Source organism: Rhinopithecus roxellana, chromosome 3 (assembly GCF_007565055.1).
Source record: "Rhinopithecus roxellana isolate Shanxi Qingling chromosome 3, ASM756505v1, whole genome shotgun sequence".
NCBI lineage: Eukaryota > Metazoa > Chordata > Mammalia > Primates > Cercopithecidae > Rhinopithecus > Rhinopithecus roxellana.
The window spans coordinates 130065227-130084378 of NC_044551.1; the positions used below are offsets into that span (position 1 = coordinate 130065227).

Below are 19152 nucleotides of genomic sequence, written 5' to 3' on the forward strand. Positions count from 1 at the left end.
AGAAATGGGGCAAGGAATTCAAGTGCTTCTATAGGAATTTTCACTAGCTTCTGGAATTTTCACTAGCTTCTAGAAGAATTCTAAGGTTTGGATATAAATTCAAAAGGAGTTACTAAAGGCATGAGTGCATATGATAATAGAAGAGCAATCTGTGATCCAAAGTTGTTAATTCTCAACTTTTTAACTGTCTTGGTGAAGTGCTTCTCAAACATAGGAAGCACCTGGATCTTGTTTCAATGTATGTCTCTCTGTTTAAATGTAGTACGTCTAAGGGGTTGGGGTGACAAGATTCTGCATGTCTAAAAAGCTCCCATGTGACACCAAAGTTGCTGGTCTATGGACAACAGTTTGAGGAGCAAGGTCTTCAAGCTCTCATTATGGACTGCAACTAGGGAAAATTCTATGAAACTATTATCAGCTCAGAAATGTAAGTGGGTGCTTTCATTTTTCCCCTCTATATCCAAAAGTGCAGGAATACTGATTCGTACTTTCATTTGGTGACTGATTTGTACTGTCAGCAAAGATTCACAGTTTCATGATTTACATTACATAAAACTGTCAGCAAAGATTCACATATGTGGTTTTGGACAATGGGAAAAAATAGAAAAAATACACATATGTTCTTTAACATGAGGACAGGTGTGTACACTCATCAAGTGTAGAGAAAGTGGAATGCTATGTTCAAGCTTGTACTTTGCATTAGTTAGAGAGAGAGAGAGACCAATTTCATGAAGAAAGAAGAAATTTAGGTGACTACTTTTGGAATCCAAGGAAGCAAAGACAACTTCTTCCTCAGTAAAGACTACCGTGTGGTTTATTTCTTTAAAAATATATTTATACTGTATATTTCTGCTATAAAAGTAATATATACTCATTGTAAAAAATTCAAATTATGTAGAGTGTATAAAGTAAAAAGTGAATATTCTTTTTGATGAAAAAAATGAGATCTCATAAGACTATTATCTTATGACTTGCTTTTTTAGTCACAAATACATTGTTCACATCTCTCCATACCCATATAGATCTGCCTCATTAATTTAATGATTGCATGGTACAATTATTCCACAGCATGGTTGTATCATAATTTATTTAACCAGTTTCCTATTGTTAAAACATTATAATGAATAATTGCCTTCACTTCATTATAATAAATAATGCTACAATGAATCATTCCTATACAAATACTTAAACATCTGTGCAATTATGGTCATAGAATAGATATAGAGTATAATTGCTAGGTCAAAAGATATGCATATTTCTCATATTTATCTTATGAATTCCCAGAATACTTGAAATTATACTCAAAGCATTAAAATATAGTTGAAACCAACTATAAATTAGTTTTGAATATATGTATATGCTGAATTTGCTGAAAATAAATTTAATTTTACATACCTCTATATCTCCCAAATGTAAAGGTCCTCCTGAGTCTGAAAAGGAATCGGATATTACCTGCAGTCACTAAAAAAACTGAAATTTTGATAGTTTTATGGTATAAAGTTTTACAAATGAAAAATAAAATCTTACGGTAACAGCGAATATCCATAGCATGATATTCTCCCTTGTGGTAGAAAATGACCACTTCTCTATCATGGACAACAGCTGTCATTCTTTCAGATTTTTTAATGTCATCTTCTCTGCCCACACAGACAGAAGAATATTCCCTCTTTTCAGGATCTTGTGCGGAGCCATCAAGATTCATGCTAGTTGAACATAAAGAAGGAAAGTTACAAGAAGTATTCACTAATTTGGTTCCAACTCTTTGGTTCCATAAGAATGAATAGTTTGGACTTTTCAAGATTAATGGAGGCACTTTTTGTAGCTACATAAAACATTTATATATACTGGATTATTATTATTATTATTATCATTATTATTTTGAGACAGAGTCTCACTCTGTCACCCAGGCTGGAGTGCGGTGGCATGATCTCAGCTCACTGTAACCTCCACCTCCCAGGTTCAAGGAATTCTCCTGCCTTGGCCTCCTGAGTAGCTGTGATTACAGGAGCCCACCACCATACCTGGCTAATTTTTGTATTTTTAGTTGAGACAGGGTTTCGCTATGTTAGCCTGGCTGGTCTTAAACTCCTGACCTCAAGTCATTCACCCAACTCAGCCTCCCAAAGTGCTGGGATTACAGGCATGAGCCACTGCGCCCAGCCATAAATACTGGATTACATTAAGTAGACAGTCATTACTTTGCATTAGAGACTCTTAAAGACTGCCAAAATTAGGGAGGATTCCTCACTTTGAGGCTAGAGTTATATTAGATTCATTTCGAGGTCAAGAAGGAAATTTCAGAACTTGTAAAACATAGAAATTTAAGTTTCACTATCCCTTTATTTCCTATCAAATTTAACACTAAACAACATTCAGTTATTATCTGCATTGTTCTCAGCCTTCTGCTGAAGGCAGGATTCTTTGATTGTCTGAATAGTCTTCAGCCTCTTGGCTAAGGTGGTCCACTTGGTTTTGCCTAGAGTACACAGTTGGCTCTTACAGGCACAACCAGATAGCTATTACAGCAACAGAAGATGGGTATGAACGAAAACTTTTCATTTTCTTACCTCAGATAAAAACTGGTCACTGAGATGACAGCTGAGCTGAAATGCCCAAAATGCAAATGAACTAGACATGCCAACAGCTGGGGGAAGAGAATTCCATACTGAAGCAATAGCAAATACAAAAGCCTGAAGGAAAGAAAAGGCTTGGTGAATGTGTTCCAGAAGACTAGAGCATCATGTGCAAGATTGGTAAATAGGCAGGAGCCAGGTTGTGCAGTGCTGTGTACAGATTTTACTCTATTAGGAGCAAAGGAAAGTCACTAAAGAGTATAAAGCAGGAAAGTGTGACTTGATATCTTTTTGAAAGAATGCCCCGGCTCTGTGGAGAATGGATTATAGCAAAACAACAATGAATGCACAGAAATCAGAAAGCTAGGGGTCCATGAAAAAGATGGTGGTTTGCCCCAGGGGGTTGACGCTGTAGGGGAGAAAAGGTAACAGTAACAGTAGCAGCAGTAGCTACAATTATATTGTGTTAACTATGTGCCAGGCACTATTCTAAGACTACATTTATTTATTAACTCCTTTAATCCTCCATGTTACTAAAGAGGTATTATTTTAATCTTATAGTACAGAGAAGTTGCGTTGATGAACTAGAATGAAGATGCTACAGAAAAATAAATAAAGATGACCCCCAAGTTTTAGGTTTGTGCAGCTAGGTGAACTGTAGTGCGAAAGACTGTGATGAGAAAGGCCAAGAAATCAATGGTATTTTTGCAGGATGGAAAATCAAGAGCTATATACATTTTTCACATATTGAGTTTAAGGTATCACAGAGACATCCAAGTAGAGATATCAAGTCAGCAACCAGATATAAGAGACTAAAGTTGAGAATTTCTAGAGAGAAAAATTGGGGAGTTTCCAGGTTATAGAATTCTATGGACTCACTTGGAGAGGAAGTGTACGTAAGGAAGAAGGTCTAAGACAATTCCTGAAGCACTTCAACATTTAGGGGTCAGGTGGAAGAGGGGCTGTAGAGACGCAAGACCAGTAGAGTATCCAATATATTGCTAATCAAATGAAATTCATTCACAGCTTTCTTCTCTATCTTATATTCTCCTTGAATTGCAAATAGAAAAAAAAGGCAGGCAATAAGGCCAAATAAATTCCAATGCTGGTCACGTCTGTGTACTAAACAATAAATAATACATGAAGAAAACTCGAGGATCCTAGGAAACTGTCCTGACACTATGGCTGTTCTATAAAGAGTTGGGCCTACCCTGTACCCTTTTCTCTTTGTAAGTTCATTCACTCCCTATACATCCACCCTCCTAGAAATCAAATACTGATTAGTATTCAAGTAAGAGCTTATTTTCAGATATAACCATTACTACACTTTTTGCCCTGTATTCCTAAAGTTTATCTCCTAGTCTACTCTTTAGTATCCTTTTGGCCAAATATAGAAATTAAAAGGTGGGAAAAAAATCAAGACTAAGAAATACCTCAGTATTATTTTTAGGAACAGGCTTAAGGGTTATAGGTTTGATCCTGTCCTTGCATCAAAATAATGACTCAGGCCAGTGGCTCACACCTGTAATTCCAGCACTTTGGGAGGCCGGGGTGGGAAGATCACTTGCCAGGAGTTCAAGACCAGCCTAGGCAACATACCGAGACCCAGCTCTACATGAAAATGTTTTTTAAAAATTACCCAGGTGGGTTGGTACTTGCCTGTAGGGTTGGCTTCTTAGGAGGCCCAGGGAGGAGGATCACTTGAGGCCAGGAGTTTGAGGCTTCAGTGAGTTATGATCATACCACTGTACTCCAGCCTGGGCAACAGAGTGAGACCCTGTCTCTAAAAATATTTTTTTAAGAAAGGAGTTTGCTGTGAAATGCTCAAGATATTAAACACACACTTATCTACAAATATTTAACAAAATTACAAACCAGGTGTCAACTTCAAATAAATATTCTAACTTTAGGAAGATACTTCATCATCCATGCCTTTTTCAAATATAGTAATATTGTAGTATTTCACAGGAAGTTAAACAATATAATGTACCTTTCCTTGATCAACAGGAATCTGCATTTTAATTCCACTCAAGTCTTAGGTTACCATTTTACATAAAAAACACATATATCCAACTTCTTTTTCTTTTTTCTTTTTTTTTTCTTTTCTTTTTTTTGAGACAGTCTTGCTCTGTAGCCCAGGCTGGAGTGCAGTGGCTCAATCTCGGTTCACTGCAAGCTCCACCTCCTGGGTTCACATCATTCTCCTGCCTCAGCCTCCCAAGTAGCTGGGCCTACAGGTGCCCGCCATCACGTCCAGCTAATTTTTTGCATTTTTAGTAGAGACGGGGGTTTCACTGTGTTAGCCAGCATGGTCTCGGTCTCCTGACCTCGTGATCTGCCCGCCTCAGCCTCCCAATGTGCTGGGATTACAGGCGTGAGCCACCGCGCCCGGCCCTATCCAACTTCTTAAAAGAAGGCATTTGTACCTCAGTGTACCTAGCTTAGACTGGTTACACACTATGGGCCAATCCCTTCCCCAAAAAAGAGAAAATGTTTTCATGGAAGTGCCAAGTGACTTTAGGCCTTCTGCAGAGAATTTTCCTGATGGCTTCTCTAAATATTTATTTAATCCTGTATAACTGATTGGAAGTTTTAAAATGTTAGCAGAAAAAGAGCATGGTTCATTTAAAAAGTAAGTTTATAAAACAAAAATTATTGAGTAAAATCTCTATGTTAGTGCGTTAGGAGTGAGCTTTAGAAAAAGAGAATTTATAGGTCACTATTATGAGAGAAATAGTTCTGAGCCACGTGGAAGACAAATATCAGATATCATTGTAAGTCTGGGCTCCAAAATTGAGTTGTAGATAGAGAGGTATGTGTGTGCATGTTTGTGCATGTGTGCACGTGTGTTGATGGGGAGAGGCAGGGGCTTTGAATTCAATGTATAAAGGAAGGCATCACACACATCAAGCTTAGAAAATTATAGGGATGTCAAATTTGCACTCTGAAGTTTGCATTTTTAATTCTTGCTCTAACCAATTTTTTTAAAAATGGGGGGATACAAAATACATATGCTGTTTTTAAAAATTATTTCACAATAAAAAAGAAAAATGTATTATTTTAAAGCAAAGGCAAAGAGGACCAGGGCCACGATTTTCTGGGTTAGCTATGGCTGACAGGAGGCAGGAATACTATCTCTGAATGGTCATCTGGTTTTATTTGATTTTGGCAGGTACGCAAAGAACATAAATTGCTCAGGTGGCAGTATTTACCTTCAGAGTTGGGCATGCAACCTTCATCACATTTTGTGACAGAACAGAGGCATAATAATAAGAAAAATGGGAACAGACAAAGGAATGAACTGAAAGAAGGGGAAACAGGCTAAAGAAAAAGAAAAGAAAGAAATGTGGAATTTGCAATACATATAACTGACAAAGGCTTGAGATTCAGAATATATGAATAACTCCTATAGGCCAGTAAAAAAATAACAAATAATCATAGAAAAATGGGCAGGACATGAACAAACATTTCACAAATAAGAAATCTGAATGGCCAATATATGTAAAGACACTCAACCTCATTAGCACGAAAACACAAAGGAAATGCAAAGCAAAGCCATTAATGTGATACTATTTTCTATCCACCAGGCTGACAAAAAATTATACCAAGTATTGGTGAAAATACGGAACTGCTAGTGATAACATAAATTTGTGCTACCACAGTTTGGCATTACCTCGTAAAGTTAAACATAATAATAATAATCCCACTTTGGGTATATGCCACAGAAATGCACACAGATATACCAGGAAACATACACAAGAATAGTTATAATAGCAAAAAACAAAAACAACACAAAACCCATCAACAGTAGAAGGGAATGTGTATATGTTCATTCAATGGAATGCTGTACAGCAGTGAAAAATGTATCTCTACATCAAGTTGGATTAATTTCAAAAAACATAACTGCAAGTGAAAAATTTAAAAAGTCAGAGTATGTTTCCATTTTTATCACGAAAGTGGCAAAACCAAACAGTATATTATTCATGGATATATGTACTATGGGGTAAATGTATAAAGAAAAGCAAGGGGATAATAAACATTTCTTAAATGTCTAAAAATACTTATTTCTTATATTTAAAATTACTATTTTCAAGACTTAAGTTGTATCCTAATTTATATTTATGTAGCAAATGACCCCAAACCCAAGAAAAATGGAATAAAATTGCCCTTTCTATCCTCAGAGAATGTGCCTGTGCATAGATCATGAATGAACTATTTTGAGACTTTTGTACAGCTAATTTCAAAACTTGGCACCAAAGGAGGAAATAAATGAATAGTTCTTTTTTTTTCCCCCTTCCAGGCAAAAAATAGAAAAGTACTATCAAAAAGTAATGAAATACAAGAGATATAGTATAATATCAAAAGTTAATTATGTTTTCCCAACTCCCAAACAAATGGGAACCAAATACAGGCCTTTCTCAAATTTGAGTCACTACAAACTTACAGTCTTTGCAAGGTTTGCCTCCAACCCGAAAAACTGGTGAACTTTGAAGGGGCTGATAAAAAAGGAGCTGAGGCAGGAGAATGGCGTAAACCCAGGAGGCGGAGCTTGCAGTGAGCTGAGATCCGGCCACTGCACTCCAGTCCGGGCGACAGAGCGAGACTCCGCCTCAAAAAAAAAAAAAAAAAAAAAAAAAAAAAAAAAAAGGAGCAGAGAAGACTGGGGCTAAACGATAAAGGCTGCAGAGAACTATGATTATGGCCTTGCATTTTGCTTAGAAAGTATTATTTTATATGTCAAATAACAGTTTCCTCTATGTATCTTAAATGGTACTATTTATAATATCTGATGACTTTTTACATTTAACACCCATATTATTCTTACTATTGTGAATATCATGAACCATTCAGACAACAGGAAAAGCCCATGTGTTCACCTTAATTATCGTTATTTTGATGAACTATTCATAAACTCCCAATGTATTTCGGTTTTAAGTCTACTTTAAGATAGTGGAATCTTAACTGAATGAAACAGAAAATTAAAGGACTCATCCAGTTTGGGGGCTAGATGAAAACCTCCCCCTGAAAAATTTAGTTGTTGTGTTCCACGTTCTCATCGAGAAAAATTTTTGGCCTGTCCCTAAAATTGGTTTCTAAAGGTGCTAACTCCACATAAAATTACAAATCAGCTGAATGGATACTCGGACACTATTAGATCCCTTTCCAATACAGGAAATAAATTCAAGTTGAATTTTTAAAAATATTTAGTGTAACTCAAATTTCCACAAGACACTGGAGATAAAAGAGACACGAAGTGAAACGTACTTACTTGTCACTCCTCTTGAGCCATGACTAAGGTGCTTTTACTAAGTCTGGAAACTTTGCCTACACATTATCAGAATGCTTATCTCAAGTATGACACCCTTGCTTTTAGGTGCAGGGAAGAAAAATGTCCTAGTAGTTTCTGAATGGCAGAATAATAATGGATAAAACTAGCTGTCCTTCAGTAAGTGCCTACTGCTTGGACCCTTTGAATATAATAGTTCATTAGTCTTCACAAAACCGTCAAGGGGTAGGCATTAGTTTTATTCAGGTAGCACCCAATTTTTTTTATAAAAACATGGGGCTTGCAAGTAAACTACCCTGAAGACACAAAAACCTTTTAGCAAAACAAAATTTTAGCAAAGCAAAAAAATTGGTGATATATATTGATATTTACATATGTCACCAAAGATGTGATCACGAGTGAGCTAGACCTGGGTTTGCATCCCAGTTCTGCGTGATTTGGGGCAAGTTGCTTAATTTCGCTGTGCTGCAGTTCTTTTACTGTAAGAAGGGCCCGCCACATCGGGGTGCACATAGGGTAAAGCACACAAATGCTTTAACACACGTCAAATGTTTACAGCAGGCCTAACACAGAAAAAGCTCAAAGCGCGTTAGCTGGCACCTCTAAGGTCCATCCAGCTCTGGCAGTTATCCTGCCTAACTTCAAGCTGTGTTTAACATTTCGGTAAAGACGGCCTGCAGTTCGGAGACTGCACGTGGCTGTCCAGGTGCTGTAAATTCTCCACTACAGACTCCAGGAGAGAGTATCTCCAGGACGGCCGGGGCTGCTGTAGCCTGGAGCAGCTTCTATACTTTAGAGCGCACAAATGCCATGAAAGCTTGTTAGAACGACCCGCATACCCCCCTGAGGTGGCAGGTCTCAGGTGTGGCCCAAGTTTCAAGGTGAACAAGCTCAGTGGGTCTCCTGTGCCTGGGCGGAAGCCTGCCCTGGCGGGTTAACAGTTAACGCTGAACCGAAACCCAGGAGGGCCTCAGGCCTCGCAGCGGCCCGGAGCAAAGGCCACAGGCCAGCAACCCCGCCACAGCCAGAATGCTGAGTCCACGCCCGCGGCCCGCCCGGAAGCAGCTGGTCCCGCGAGCCCGCCCCCTGCCCGGCGAGAACAGAACTTACTGTCCCCGAGTCTTCGCTCCGCCTCCGCGTGACGCTGCTGCGCGAGCCAGAGCTCCAGACTCGCGCGGCGCCTCGGCGGGGCGGGGCAAGGCCGTCCACGTGACAGAGAAGGCCCGCCCCCAGGACCGCCTCTATGGCATTGCCGGCAGTTGACCCTGGTTGATAGAGATCGCTGGCCAACAGCGCCTAGCCAGCACCTTCAAACGGGGAGGCCTACTTGTGTGCTTGACAAATGTGGATAGCATCAGTTTACTTTTTAGATGTTTGTTGGTCTCATTACATTTATTCAAATTTTAGATGCGCCTAGCGATTTCATTCAGGAATTTACCCTATGCAAATATTTGCAGGTCTTCGCGATGCTTGTAATCCATGTATAAGGGATGTTAAGGCAGGGCGTGGTGGCTCACGCCTGTAATCCCAGTACTTTGGGAGGACGAGGCGGGCGGATCACCTGAGGTCGGGAGTTTCAGACCAGCTTGACCAACATGGAGAAACCCCGTCACTACTAAAAACACAAAATTGGCCGGGTGTGGTGGCCCGTGACTGTAATCCCAGGTACTCGGGAGGCTGAGGCAGGAGAAGAGCTTTGAACCCAGGAGGCAGAGGTTGCGGTGAGCCGAGATTGCGCCGTTGCACTCCAGCCTGGACAACGGGAGCGAAACTCTATCTCAAAAAAAAAAAAAAAAAAAGGATGTTTATTGCAATGAAATAATGAGAATAGCTAAATAGCTAAAGTGATAACACGGAGGAATGGTTCAATAAAACACAGCACAGCAGTACAGACGTGAATTACTTCGTGGCTGTGTACTGTATACTCAAAGGACAGGTTCATGATGTAATGAATAGTAAAGGCAAAGCATGGAATACTATATGCGGTGTGCTGTCTTTAATGTAAACAAAAATTATTTTTTGAAATACAAACATGCAGGTATGTATATAAACTTTTTCTCGAAAAATCAAAAGAAACAATATTGGTTGCTTTGGGAGGAGATGGAGAGTTTTCACTTTTATATTTTGAACTTTGCAATTTTGCTTTTTTTTCATTATACTTCCCTGAATTGACAACAACAACAAAGAAAACCACCAAACCTTCATATTTGTGTTCTGAGCTGGGGAACTAGATGAGCCTAAGTTTTTAAACGTTTCCTTGACTACCTTCCAATGCAGTGGTTCTTAACCCTGGCTATGCCTTAGAGTCGCTTGGGAGTTTTGAAAAGTCATGATGCCCAGTCTGTATGCCAGACCAACAAAATAAAACACAGATTTATTTGGGGTTGGGGGCGGGTGGGCAGATTCAATATATGTTTTTAACTTCCTGAGTGATTCCAGTGTGAACCCAAGGTTGAACGCTACAACTTGTATTTAGTATGGTGACATATTGATCTCCGGCTCTAGGGTGGCCCAGTGAACCTAGGGCAGCCGAAACCCAGGAACTTTGTCCATTATACCTCAGCGTGCTATATAAATGCCATTTTTAAAAATGAGCCTCAACCTGTAAGAAGCTGAATAGCTCAGAATAATTTGCCTCCAGTGCTAGTTTCTTCTGATTCTCTTCTTTTCAGTACAGTTTTAGGGTGATCAATAATATTTTATAGGGTCATTTCCCTTTTGGCCATCTGTTTCACTGACCCAAACACAAATTAACTATCTAGTTTTGATGTATCACTTATCAAAGAGATAAAATATATTTTGAATTGTTACAATTTCCATTATCTGTTAGTCATCCCAAATGATTTTATTGGCACGTGGAGGTGTTAGCAGTCCCCAGCTTGTCATCGAAGGACTAAACGAGGTTTGCCATTTTAGAAATCCTTTTTCACTTTGTCATATTCTGGACATTAAAAAAGGACACATCTTAGATCCATCGACCTTAAATTTGATTTTGAATAAACTGAAGACCTCAGTAGTTATACATGCATATGCACACAAGAAGGATGAAAGAAGAGAAACTTTCTTTTATCTCTACCAAAAGTATTCATATGGTTAGTCATGTGATGTTTGGAAAGCTATAATGGAGGTCGGAATAAACTACCCTTCTTCATTTCCCAAGTACACACACACACAAATGCACAAAACCATTCACACACAGGCGTGCACATTAGGTAACAGCAAGAATCCATCCAGTCTATTTGGAAGTCATTATTGTTTAGAATAAAGTTCATGATTCCTACTGTTATTTTGCCTTTTTTTTTTTTTTTTTCAATAGAACAATGTGAGCAATGCTACCACCAAGTTTCACCTGTGGCCAACTTGGGGCATGTTTTACCTTTTCTTTTCTTCCTTCATTTGTTCTTTTAGTCTTTTCTATGCTTCTACCTTTGGCCTATTAGTGACACCTAGTGGTACCTGTGGCCAGCTTTCCCCCTGATTTTGGCTCTCAATATCTTCATGTATGGTTTCAATTGAAAACTGTGAGTCTAGTCCCTCTGCCGTGAGCATCAGGCTGTTTCTAGGCAGACTTTTCAGGTACCAAGACTCCCCTCTTAGAGAAGTTAAAAACTTGCCTTCAATCCTAAGCCAAAATCTGTTTTGATTGCTAGTGAAGGCACCTGTGTGCTGCTAGTTTCACTATAGGGAAGTTTGAAGGGTGTCCACCGATCTGAATTTCCTACTCCTTTACACCAGAAAAAGGTGATAATACTGCCCTTACTAGGCCCTGGAACTCAGATTATGAGACAGTGAGGGTGGCTCTAAATACCACCTATGTGCTTATGACTCCTACATGAATGTCTCCAGACATACGTTTGTTGGCGATGCCTACTTGACATTTCCATGGGGCTATTGTGGCAGAAACAGTGGTGCTCACCAGACATCCCATCGACTACCCCACATTTTCCAGCTCCACTTACAGTTTGTTGCGGCCACATAGCCAGTTTTGAACAATGGGTTGTAGACTGAAGCACAGAAAAGCTGAGATGAGACTTCTCCAGTTGCCTCTTTTTCTGTCATAAGAATTAACAACATTCTGCATGGTGGAGCCTACACCAGCCTGGGTCCCTGAGTGACTATGCAGAACAGAGACCACATCACCCCACCAATTCCCTAACTTCCACTAAGCCGTGAAAGTCACATAACTTAAGTGAGAAATAAATTTTTATTATGTTAAGGCCCCTGGAATTTTAAGGTTGTTTATAACATACAATACTTTGACCTGATAATTCATAGCTATCTCTAATTTCATTGTGTTCAAAATCGAAATATTAGTTCTCTCCCATAAATCTGCATTTCTTTGTCTTCTCCATCTCTATAAGTGACAACACTGTCCATCTTCAGGCTTAAGGGAGAAATCTGGATGTCTTCCTTGACTCCTCCCTTTTCCTTACCGCACCCCTTCTTGCCCGCCCATACAGAAAGGAGTTCACATAACTGACCTGAGACTGCTATCCTTAAAAAGTTCTGCTTGCAAGATTGGCCCTTCGCTGACATGTGAGAACTTGGCAGGTAAACAGTCTCTTACTGTTGTGCTGAAGCCCCATTAACCTCAGTAGGAAAGGAACCAGGTTCAAGAGGCCGAAGAACAGACCTAGAGCCAGCAAACAAAACATGGTGTTTTATTAGGTGCTTACAGAGTCCAGTGGTGGTGGGCTGGGCAGGAAAACTGCAACCGCCTGCAACCATCATGCAGTTTACATGGTATTTTCACTTTACACCCTCCCCCTAATAATCTCCACCTGGCAACCTTCATGTATCCCAAAATTCAGGGCCTCAGTTCCCTGTATTACGTGTTTCTCATAGACAAAGAATTACTCTCCAGGTTGGCTACTCCCAGATTCCCTAGCTCAGAACATGCATTCAGGTGCATCTGCCATATGGGGTCATTCTGAGGGTATGCATAAATTATTGCTATCAGGTGAGTTTACCCGACACCTACACCTACACATATAAAGCTTTCCCTAAATGATAAAAGTGACTCACTGTGCCTAAGCTATTTGTACAAACAATGTGTTCTATGCTGATCACTTGCCTTCCTTCTGACATTCTAGAACTTGGTACCTGCTAAGCAGAGGTGCCTGTGACCAACCCCCTATAAAACCTTTGGCTGCTGAGTCTCAGTCTTTCCTGGGCAAAAACATTGCAGGCATGTTTCTACATTTTCATTTCTGGAGGAAGAATGCAGTCTGTGTGACCCCTCGTGAGAGGGAGAACACATAGGAATCCTGCACACAAAAGTCTTGCACAGTCTGCCTGAGTCTTTTTCTTTATAATCCAGCTGTGTATCCTTACTAAGTTTCTGTAATAGCATAACTGTAATGAGTCCCAGAATCTAGTGAATCTCCGAATGTGAAGGGGTCTTAGGGATCCCTTGATATCCCCCCATATCTAATCCAGCACTGAGTCCTGCCAATTCTTCCTAAAATGTATCTGAAATTACACCGCTTCTTACCTTATCTGCTATCACCACCCTGAAGATGCTGTCATCTTTTATTTGTGTTGGACTTTCTCTTAAAACTGTCCTCTCTAGAGGGCAGACTAGATTGTACCCTCTCTACAGGTACACAAATCTGTAGAAAGAAGAAAGGAGCTAAGCTGAGCATACCAGGAGAAGTGAGTGAAGGTTGGCGATTTGAATAGCTGAAACACTTTTTGTTCACTCCTGATTTTTATCTGCCTGGTGGGACTCCTGATTTTTATCTGCCTGGTGGGACTCCAAGTCCTGAGCATTAAGTAAATGATACACAGCTGACGTAAGTAGGGGTGTGGAGAAGAGTGTCTGATCAGCAAACACCACCGACCCTGCATTGAGCCTGAAGCAAAACACTGGCCATTTGAACCAAGTCAGGCTTAGCGAACACACACAACAGAGCTATGTGGGCCCAGTAAAGGCAAACCCCAGAGGTTTTTAGGTGATGTGGGCCTCGGGTGCAAGCTGCTGCTCCTTGACCTTGAACAACATTCAGAACATATTCATTCTGCTACGCTGAGTGTTAGCAGAGACAGAGAGGCCACACAGACCTAAGAGAGCAGGTATGACTAAGACAAGGACTAAATTATGTCTTTAAGGACTTTGGCCTTTCAGACAGTAGTGGGTAGAGTCAGGTTTGCTGCAGTTAGAGGTAATGATATTAATGAAACTGAAGCTTCAGGTTCCCACACTTGCATGGGGCCTTTCCAAGATCCTGAGGTCCTCAGGGACACTAGTAATGTGTTCACATGGTCATATGCTCTCACTCTCTCTCTCACCCCACCCCTCATATATATAATTATATATAATTTGGTAACAAACACAAAAATACAGAAAAGTACAGGGAAACCCTATTCCCGAACACCCATTTGAGAGTATAGTACCAATCTGATGCCCCGTCAGTCCCTAATGCTTTAGTATGTATTTTCTCCAAATCTGGACCTTCTTCTACATAACCACAATACAGCCATCAAAATCAGGAAGTTAACACTGACACACTACCATCTAATCCTCAAATTCAGTTCAGAATCAAGATTGTATGTTTAGTTGTCATGTTTCCAGCTTTCTTCAGTCTGAGATATTTCCTTACTCTTTCTTTAACATTTATGATATTGGCATTTTTAAAGATCACAGGCCATTCATTTTGTAGAATGTCCCTCAATTTGAGTTTGTCTGATGTTTCCTCCTGATTAGATTCAGGTAATGAAAGCACATCACAGAGATTGGACTTTGAGCCTCTGTAGGTTGCCCCTTGATTCCCTTCCCACTGGGCTTGAGCTGGCCATGCTACATCACCACACCATGTTGCCATCTGTCCCTCAAGGGCTCTGACACTCCTCTGGGAGCCACTGTGGTCACTCCTCCTTCCCATCCCCCTAGCCAGCATGTGTGTCTACCCCACTCTGTCCCACCTACTGGCTTTAGGACTGAATTGTTCAGAAAGGAGAAAGAAGACAGGGAGGAATAATGATAATAATGTTTTTGTAAAATGTGTAAAAGCAAGGTAACTTAACTTCTGTGGATCAAGGCCATTGTCTGTTTTCCTTCTGTCACTCAGGCATTTTGGGGACCTGGCGAAGGGGCTTCTGAGTTGGAAATACATTTAGTTTGGGTTTAGTGGGATATAGTTGTATGGTTTATAGCTTCCAAGAATTCTCCAACTGCTCACTGTGGTGACTCTCCCTGTATGCCCAAATGAGGGTGAGGGCCAGGGTTCTCTCAAGATGTGAAGGTGGGACAGTGCCTGACATGAAAATATGTGAGTCCTAGAGCAGAAGCCAGATTTGAAATGGATGGAGCCAGAAATTAGGCTGTAGAAAATTCCATCATCAGATGTTCGGTAATGTAAGTGTGGGATTCTGTTCTCATTGACAGTACACATGAAATGTGCTTGGTAATAACATCATGTAAACTATAAACCCATCACATCTTTTTTGATGGGAATCACCTGAAATAGAATTTATCAGAATTCCTATGTCTAAAGTACACAAACCTGTACCGGGTCTACAAACTAAGTTTGTTTTATGCTTCCTGTCTATTAAAAAAAAGATTAATACTGTAGGAAAGATTGAATTATCTATCTGTTCCATTTATATAAAATATTATCATAAAATTATTGTGTGAAGGGATGACTAGAGAGTAAGTAGACAAGACTGTAGGCAAAAGCTATTATAGAGGTGTGTCTGGCAATTAATGTTTGCTATTACGGCGGTTTTAAAATTATTTGTATTTTTTGTGATTAATCATTCTAATTAAATATTCGCTTTTATATGTATTTTTAAATGTATTGTTTTGTGTCTTTTTCTTAAAGAGAACCCTTCCCCACATTGTCATCTAAATCTATACCCAGCTGCATTTAAACTGTAAGGCGGCTGAGCTCCCCGTGTGCCTAACTGGAAATTGCCCATGTGGGGATGGGTAGGCAGCACTGCTTCAGATTTCATTCTGCATTGTGGGCCAGAGAAGGAACTGTGGAAGGACAAACCTTAGATTCCTGTAGCACGTCCACATGCTCAGAGTCACTCCACATCATCAAGAGAGCTCTGGAGAAAGCATAGCTCAAGGCAGATTGTTTAGCCTGTCACTGAAAACAGCCACTGAGGCACAGGATTGAAAACACACTCCCAAGAGAGCTCCAGGTCAATAGACAGAGATCTTGCTCAATTAAGTACAAGGGCTCAGCATGGACATGGCAATGAAGAGATTTTTTTTTTTTTTTTTTTTTTTGAGACGGAGTCTCGCTCTGTCACCCGGGCTGGAGTGCAGTGGCCGGACCTCAGCTCACTGCAAGCTCCGCCTCCCAGGTTTACGCCATTCTTCTGCCTCAGCCTCCCGAGTAGGTGGGACTACAGGCACCCACCACCTCGCCCGGCTAGTTTTTTGTATCTTTTAGTAGAGCCGGGGTTTCATCGTGTTAGCCAGGATCATCTCGATCTCCTGACCTCGTGATCCGCCCGTCTCGGCCTCCCAAAGTGCTGGGATTACAGGCTTGAGCCACCGCGCCCGGCCAATGAAGAGAATTTTAATTGATAAGAAGTGAAAGACACGTGGAGACTGGGGCCTCCACCTTTGTAAATTTCTAAACTTGTTGGAAGGCAGAATGACTCTATTGCCTGTGTCTGTGAATGGCTCACCCTCTGCCCACTCCATTCCCCAGATTTGTTCAGCATGATGCCCAAATGAACCTCTTATGAAAAGATTTCTCCCAAATAGTTTACCTGCACAGGGTATAGGTTTGGATTGCCTGCACTGAGAGACTGACAGCCACCCTGAGGAAGTTGAGACACAGAGTCTCTCCTCTCAGATTCTAAGCCTATGCTAGAGTTTTTGGGTTCTAGAAGTATATCTTTATTTGGCAGTTGCTCCAGGGACAGAGAATGATTTGTTTCCTAACTTTGGTGGGTAGGTGAGAGGCTAGTGCTACGATAATGTTCTGGCTTCTGCTAAGACTTTTAACTCTTTAAAAGAGTGAGGCTCGGCTGGGTGCGGTGGCTCACGCCTGTAATCCCAGTACTTTGGGAGGCCAAGGTGGGCGAATCACCTGAGGTTGGGAGTTCGAGACCAGCCTGACCAACATGGAGAAACCCCGTCTCTACTAAAAACACAAAAGTAGCCGGGTGTGGTGGCGTATGCCTGTAATCCCAAGTACTTGGGAGGCTGAGGCAGGAGAAGCACTTGAACCTGGGAGGCGGAGGCTGCGGTGAGCCGAGATCGTGCCATTGCACTCCAGCCTGGGCAACAAGAGTGAATTCTGTCTCAAAAAAAAAAAAAAAAAAAAAAAGAGGCTCATCAGAAAATGGAAAATGAACAAATACAGCTTCAGAGATAGACTGTAGATGCGGCTGCTGAAGGCTTCAGGAGTCCCCCAGCTGAGGTTGTGCAGAATCAGAAATAGGAAGAGCTCTGATTTTTTTCATAGAAGTGCAGAAAAATTGGATTTTCGAACTTTGACCCTTCAGATTTTGATAACTTTGGGCTTTACCTTGCAAGAGGATTTAATCTCTGAGCCTCAATTCCCCCAGACATTAGTTTAGAGCCCAGATATGATGTTTTTGGTTTTTGTTTTTTAGTTGTTGTTGTTTCATTTTTAACTGGGCCCCTCTAATCCCAGCAGAGGAGAGTGTGCAGGAGCGGGAGTCCAAATAGAAGTTCTTTCACATGAGACTCAAGGGGTAAGGCATGCGTGTTTCCATCTGATACTCTGCTAGGGCTGGTGTTTCTGGCATGTGTGTGCTTCATTGAGTGTGGAAGGTTATTGTGAAGATGGCAGAGGCTGCTAGAAGGTGTTCATTTAGAGAGTAGTTTTGCCCATTGACCTTTAAAGACTCTGAGAGGTTCTGCTGTAAAGAAACCTGGTTGAGAAGGGAAGAATAAATGAGAAGATATCATGGGAAAACATTCAGAAAAATCCAGAATGTGGAATATTCTATTAATACAAGACAGCTGGCTTGGTCTCATAAAAAACACACTACTCTTTTTAAAAAGTTCAGGAAGACTGTTTTAAAATGAAAGGCACTAAACAGACATAACAATCAAATGCAATGTGTGAACTCTAGATTTTAGTTCAAAAGAAAAAATTATCTATACAAGTAGTATTCAGAAAAAAAAGGGAAAATTTGAACATGGACTGGGTATTACATGGTATTACAGAAAATTATTCTTAATTTTCTTAAGTGTTATAATGCTTCTGTGGTTATGTAAGAATGTCTTAGGAGATGCATGCTCAAGTATTTGGAAGCAAAGTGTAATGTTATCATGAGTCTGCAACTGATTTTCAAGTTATTCACCACCAACAACAACTATATACATATATAAAAATAAAGATGGCAAAATGTTAACAATGCTGAACTTTAGTGGTTAATATGTGGGTGTTCTTTTGTGTTACTCTTAGCTTTTCTGTAACTTTATAATAAGAAGTTAAAGAAAAAGAAGCATATTTAACCTAGTGTTCCAAACATTTGACTCTGAAACTCTTTTTTACCCCTTACAATAACATTAATACTGAAGCATCTTCTGCTTCTTAGAGTATACTCTGGGACTAGGACAAGTTCTTAGTAGCTATATTTAAAAATATACAATAATGATAAATGCTAAGTAAAAAATAAAAATCTTCTTGAAAATTCAAAATGCACTCTGAAAGCCCATCTCAATAACTCAGAAAGAGCAAGTCTAATGCTCTTGGCATAGTGGTGTGACTTTATTGACCAGAAAGATGAAGGTCAAAGCTTGCACAATGATTCCTGAATGTCTAGTAGGCATTAACCCAAAATGTTTCTCTTAGTATAACCTCAAGGATGATGATCCAGGCTAAAGTTTTGTTTGTTTTTTTGTTTTTTGTTTTTGTTCTTGTTTTTGAGATGGAGCCTCGCTCTGTCCTTAGGCTAGAGTGCAATGGCATGATCTTGGCTCACTGCAACCTCTACCTCCTCTGTTCAAGCATTTCTCCTGCCTCAGTCTCCCAAGTAGCTGGGAGTACAGGTGCACACCATACCTGGCTAATTTTTATATTTTTAGTAGAGACTGGGTTTCTCCATGTTGGTCAGGCTGGTCTTGAACTCCTGACCTCAGGTGATCCACCCTCCTCAGCCTCCCAAATTGCTGAGATTACAGGTGTGAGCCACCATGCCCGGCCCTAAAGTTTTAATCATCTGTATACTTCTGTGCTTAAAAAACTACGGGAAATAATAGATCACTCAGAGCACTTTCAGGAAGAGATGTAAAGAAAAATTTGCAGGCATAATTGATGCGAAGCACACAGAATAAGGTTAATAAAATTATTA

General features: G+C 40.3%; 2 protein-coding genes across 5 annotated transcripts in view; one reads left to right on the top strand and one right to left on the bottom strand.

Moving 5' to 3' along the window:
• Window positions 1–3603, top strand: part of SPATA9 (spermatogenesis associated 9) — a 29826-nt gene extending 26223 nt beyond the window's left edge. Inside the window, exons 7-8 of the transcript XR_749854.2 lie at window positions 263–427; window positions 2573–3603. The gene's annotated coding sequence lies outside the window, so the exon portion shown is untranslated. The remainder of the gene's footprint in view (window positions 1–262; window positions 428–2572) is intronic.
• RFESD (Rieske Fe-S domain containing) overlaps window positions 1–9054 on the bottom strand; it is a 33829-nt gene extending 24775 nt beyond the window's left edge. Inside the window, exons 1-4 of one of the 4 annotated variants that reach the window (XM_030927920.1) lie at window positions 8971–9029; window positions 2568–2690; window positions 1528–1703; window positions 1396–1430 (exon numbers count right to left, since the gene is read on the bottom strand). In XM_030927920.1, coding sequence (XP_030783780.1) covers window positions 1396–1430; window positions 1528–1702 — 210 coding nt within the window. In that variant the 5' untranslated portion in view covers window position 1703; window positions 2568–2690; window positions 8971–9029. Of the gene's footprint in view, window positions 1–1395; window positions 1431–1527; window positions 1704–2567; window positions 2691–7017; window positions 7156–8970 lie in introns of those variants that run through there. The other 3 variants (XM_030927921.1, XM_030927918.1, XM_030927919.1) reach the window with 3 other exon arrangements.
• Window positions 9055–19152: the final 10098 nt, after the last annotated feature.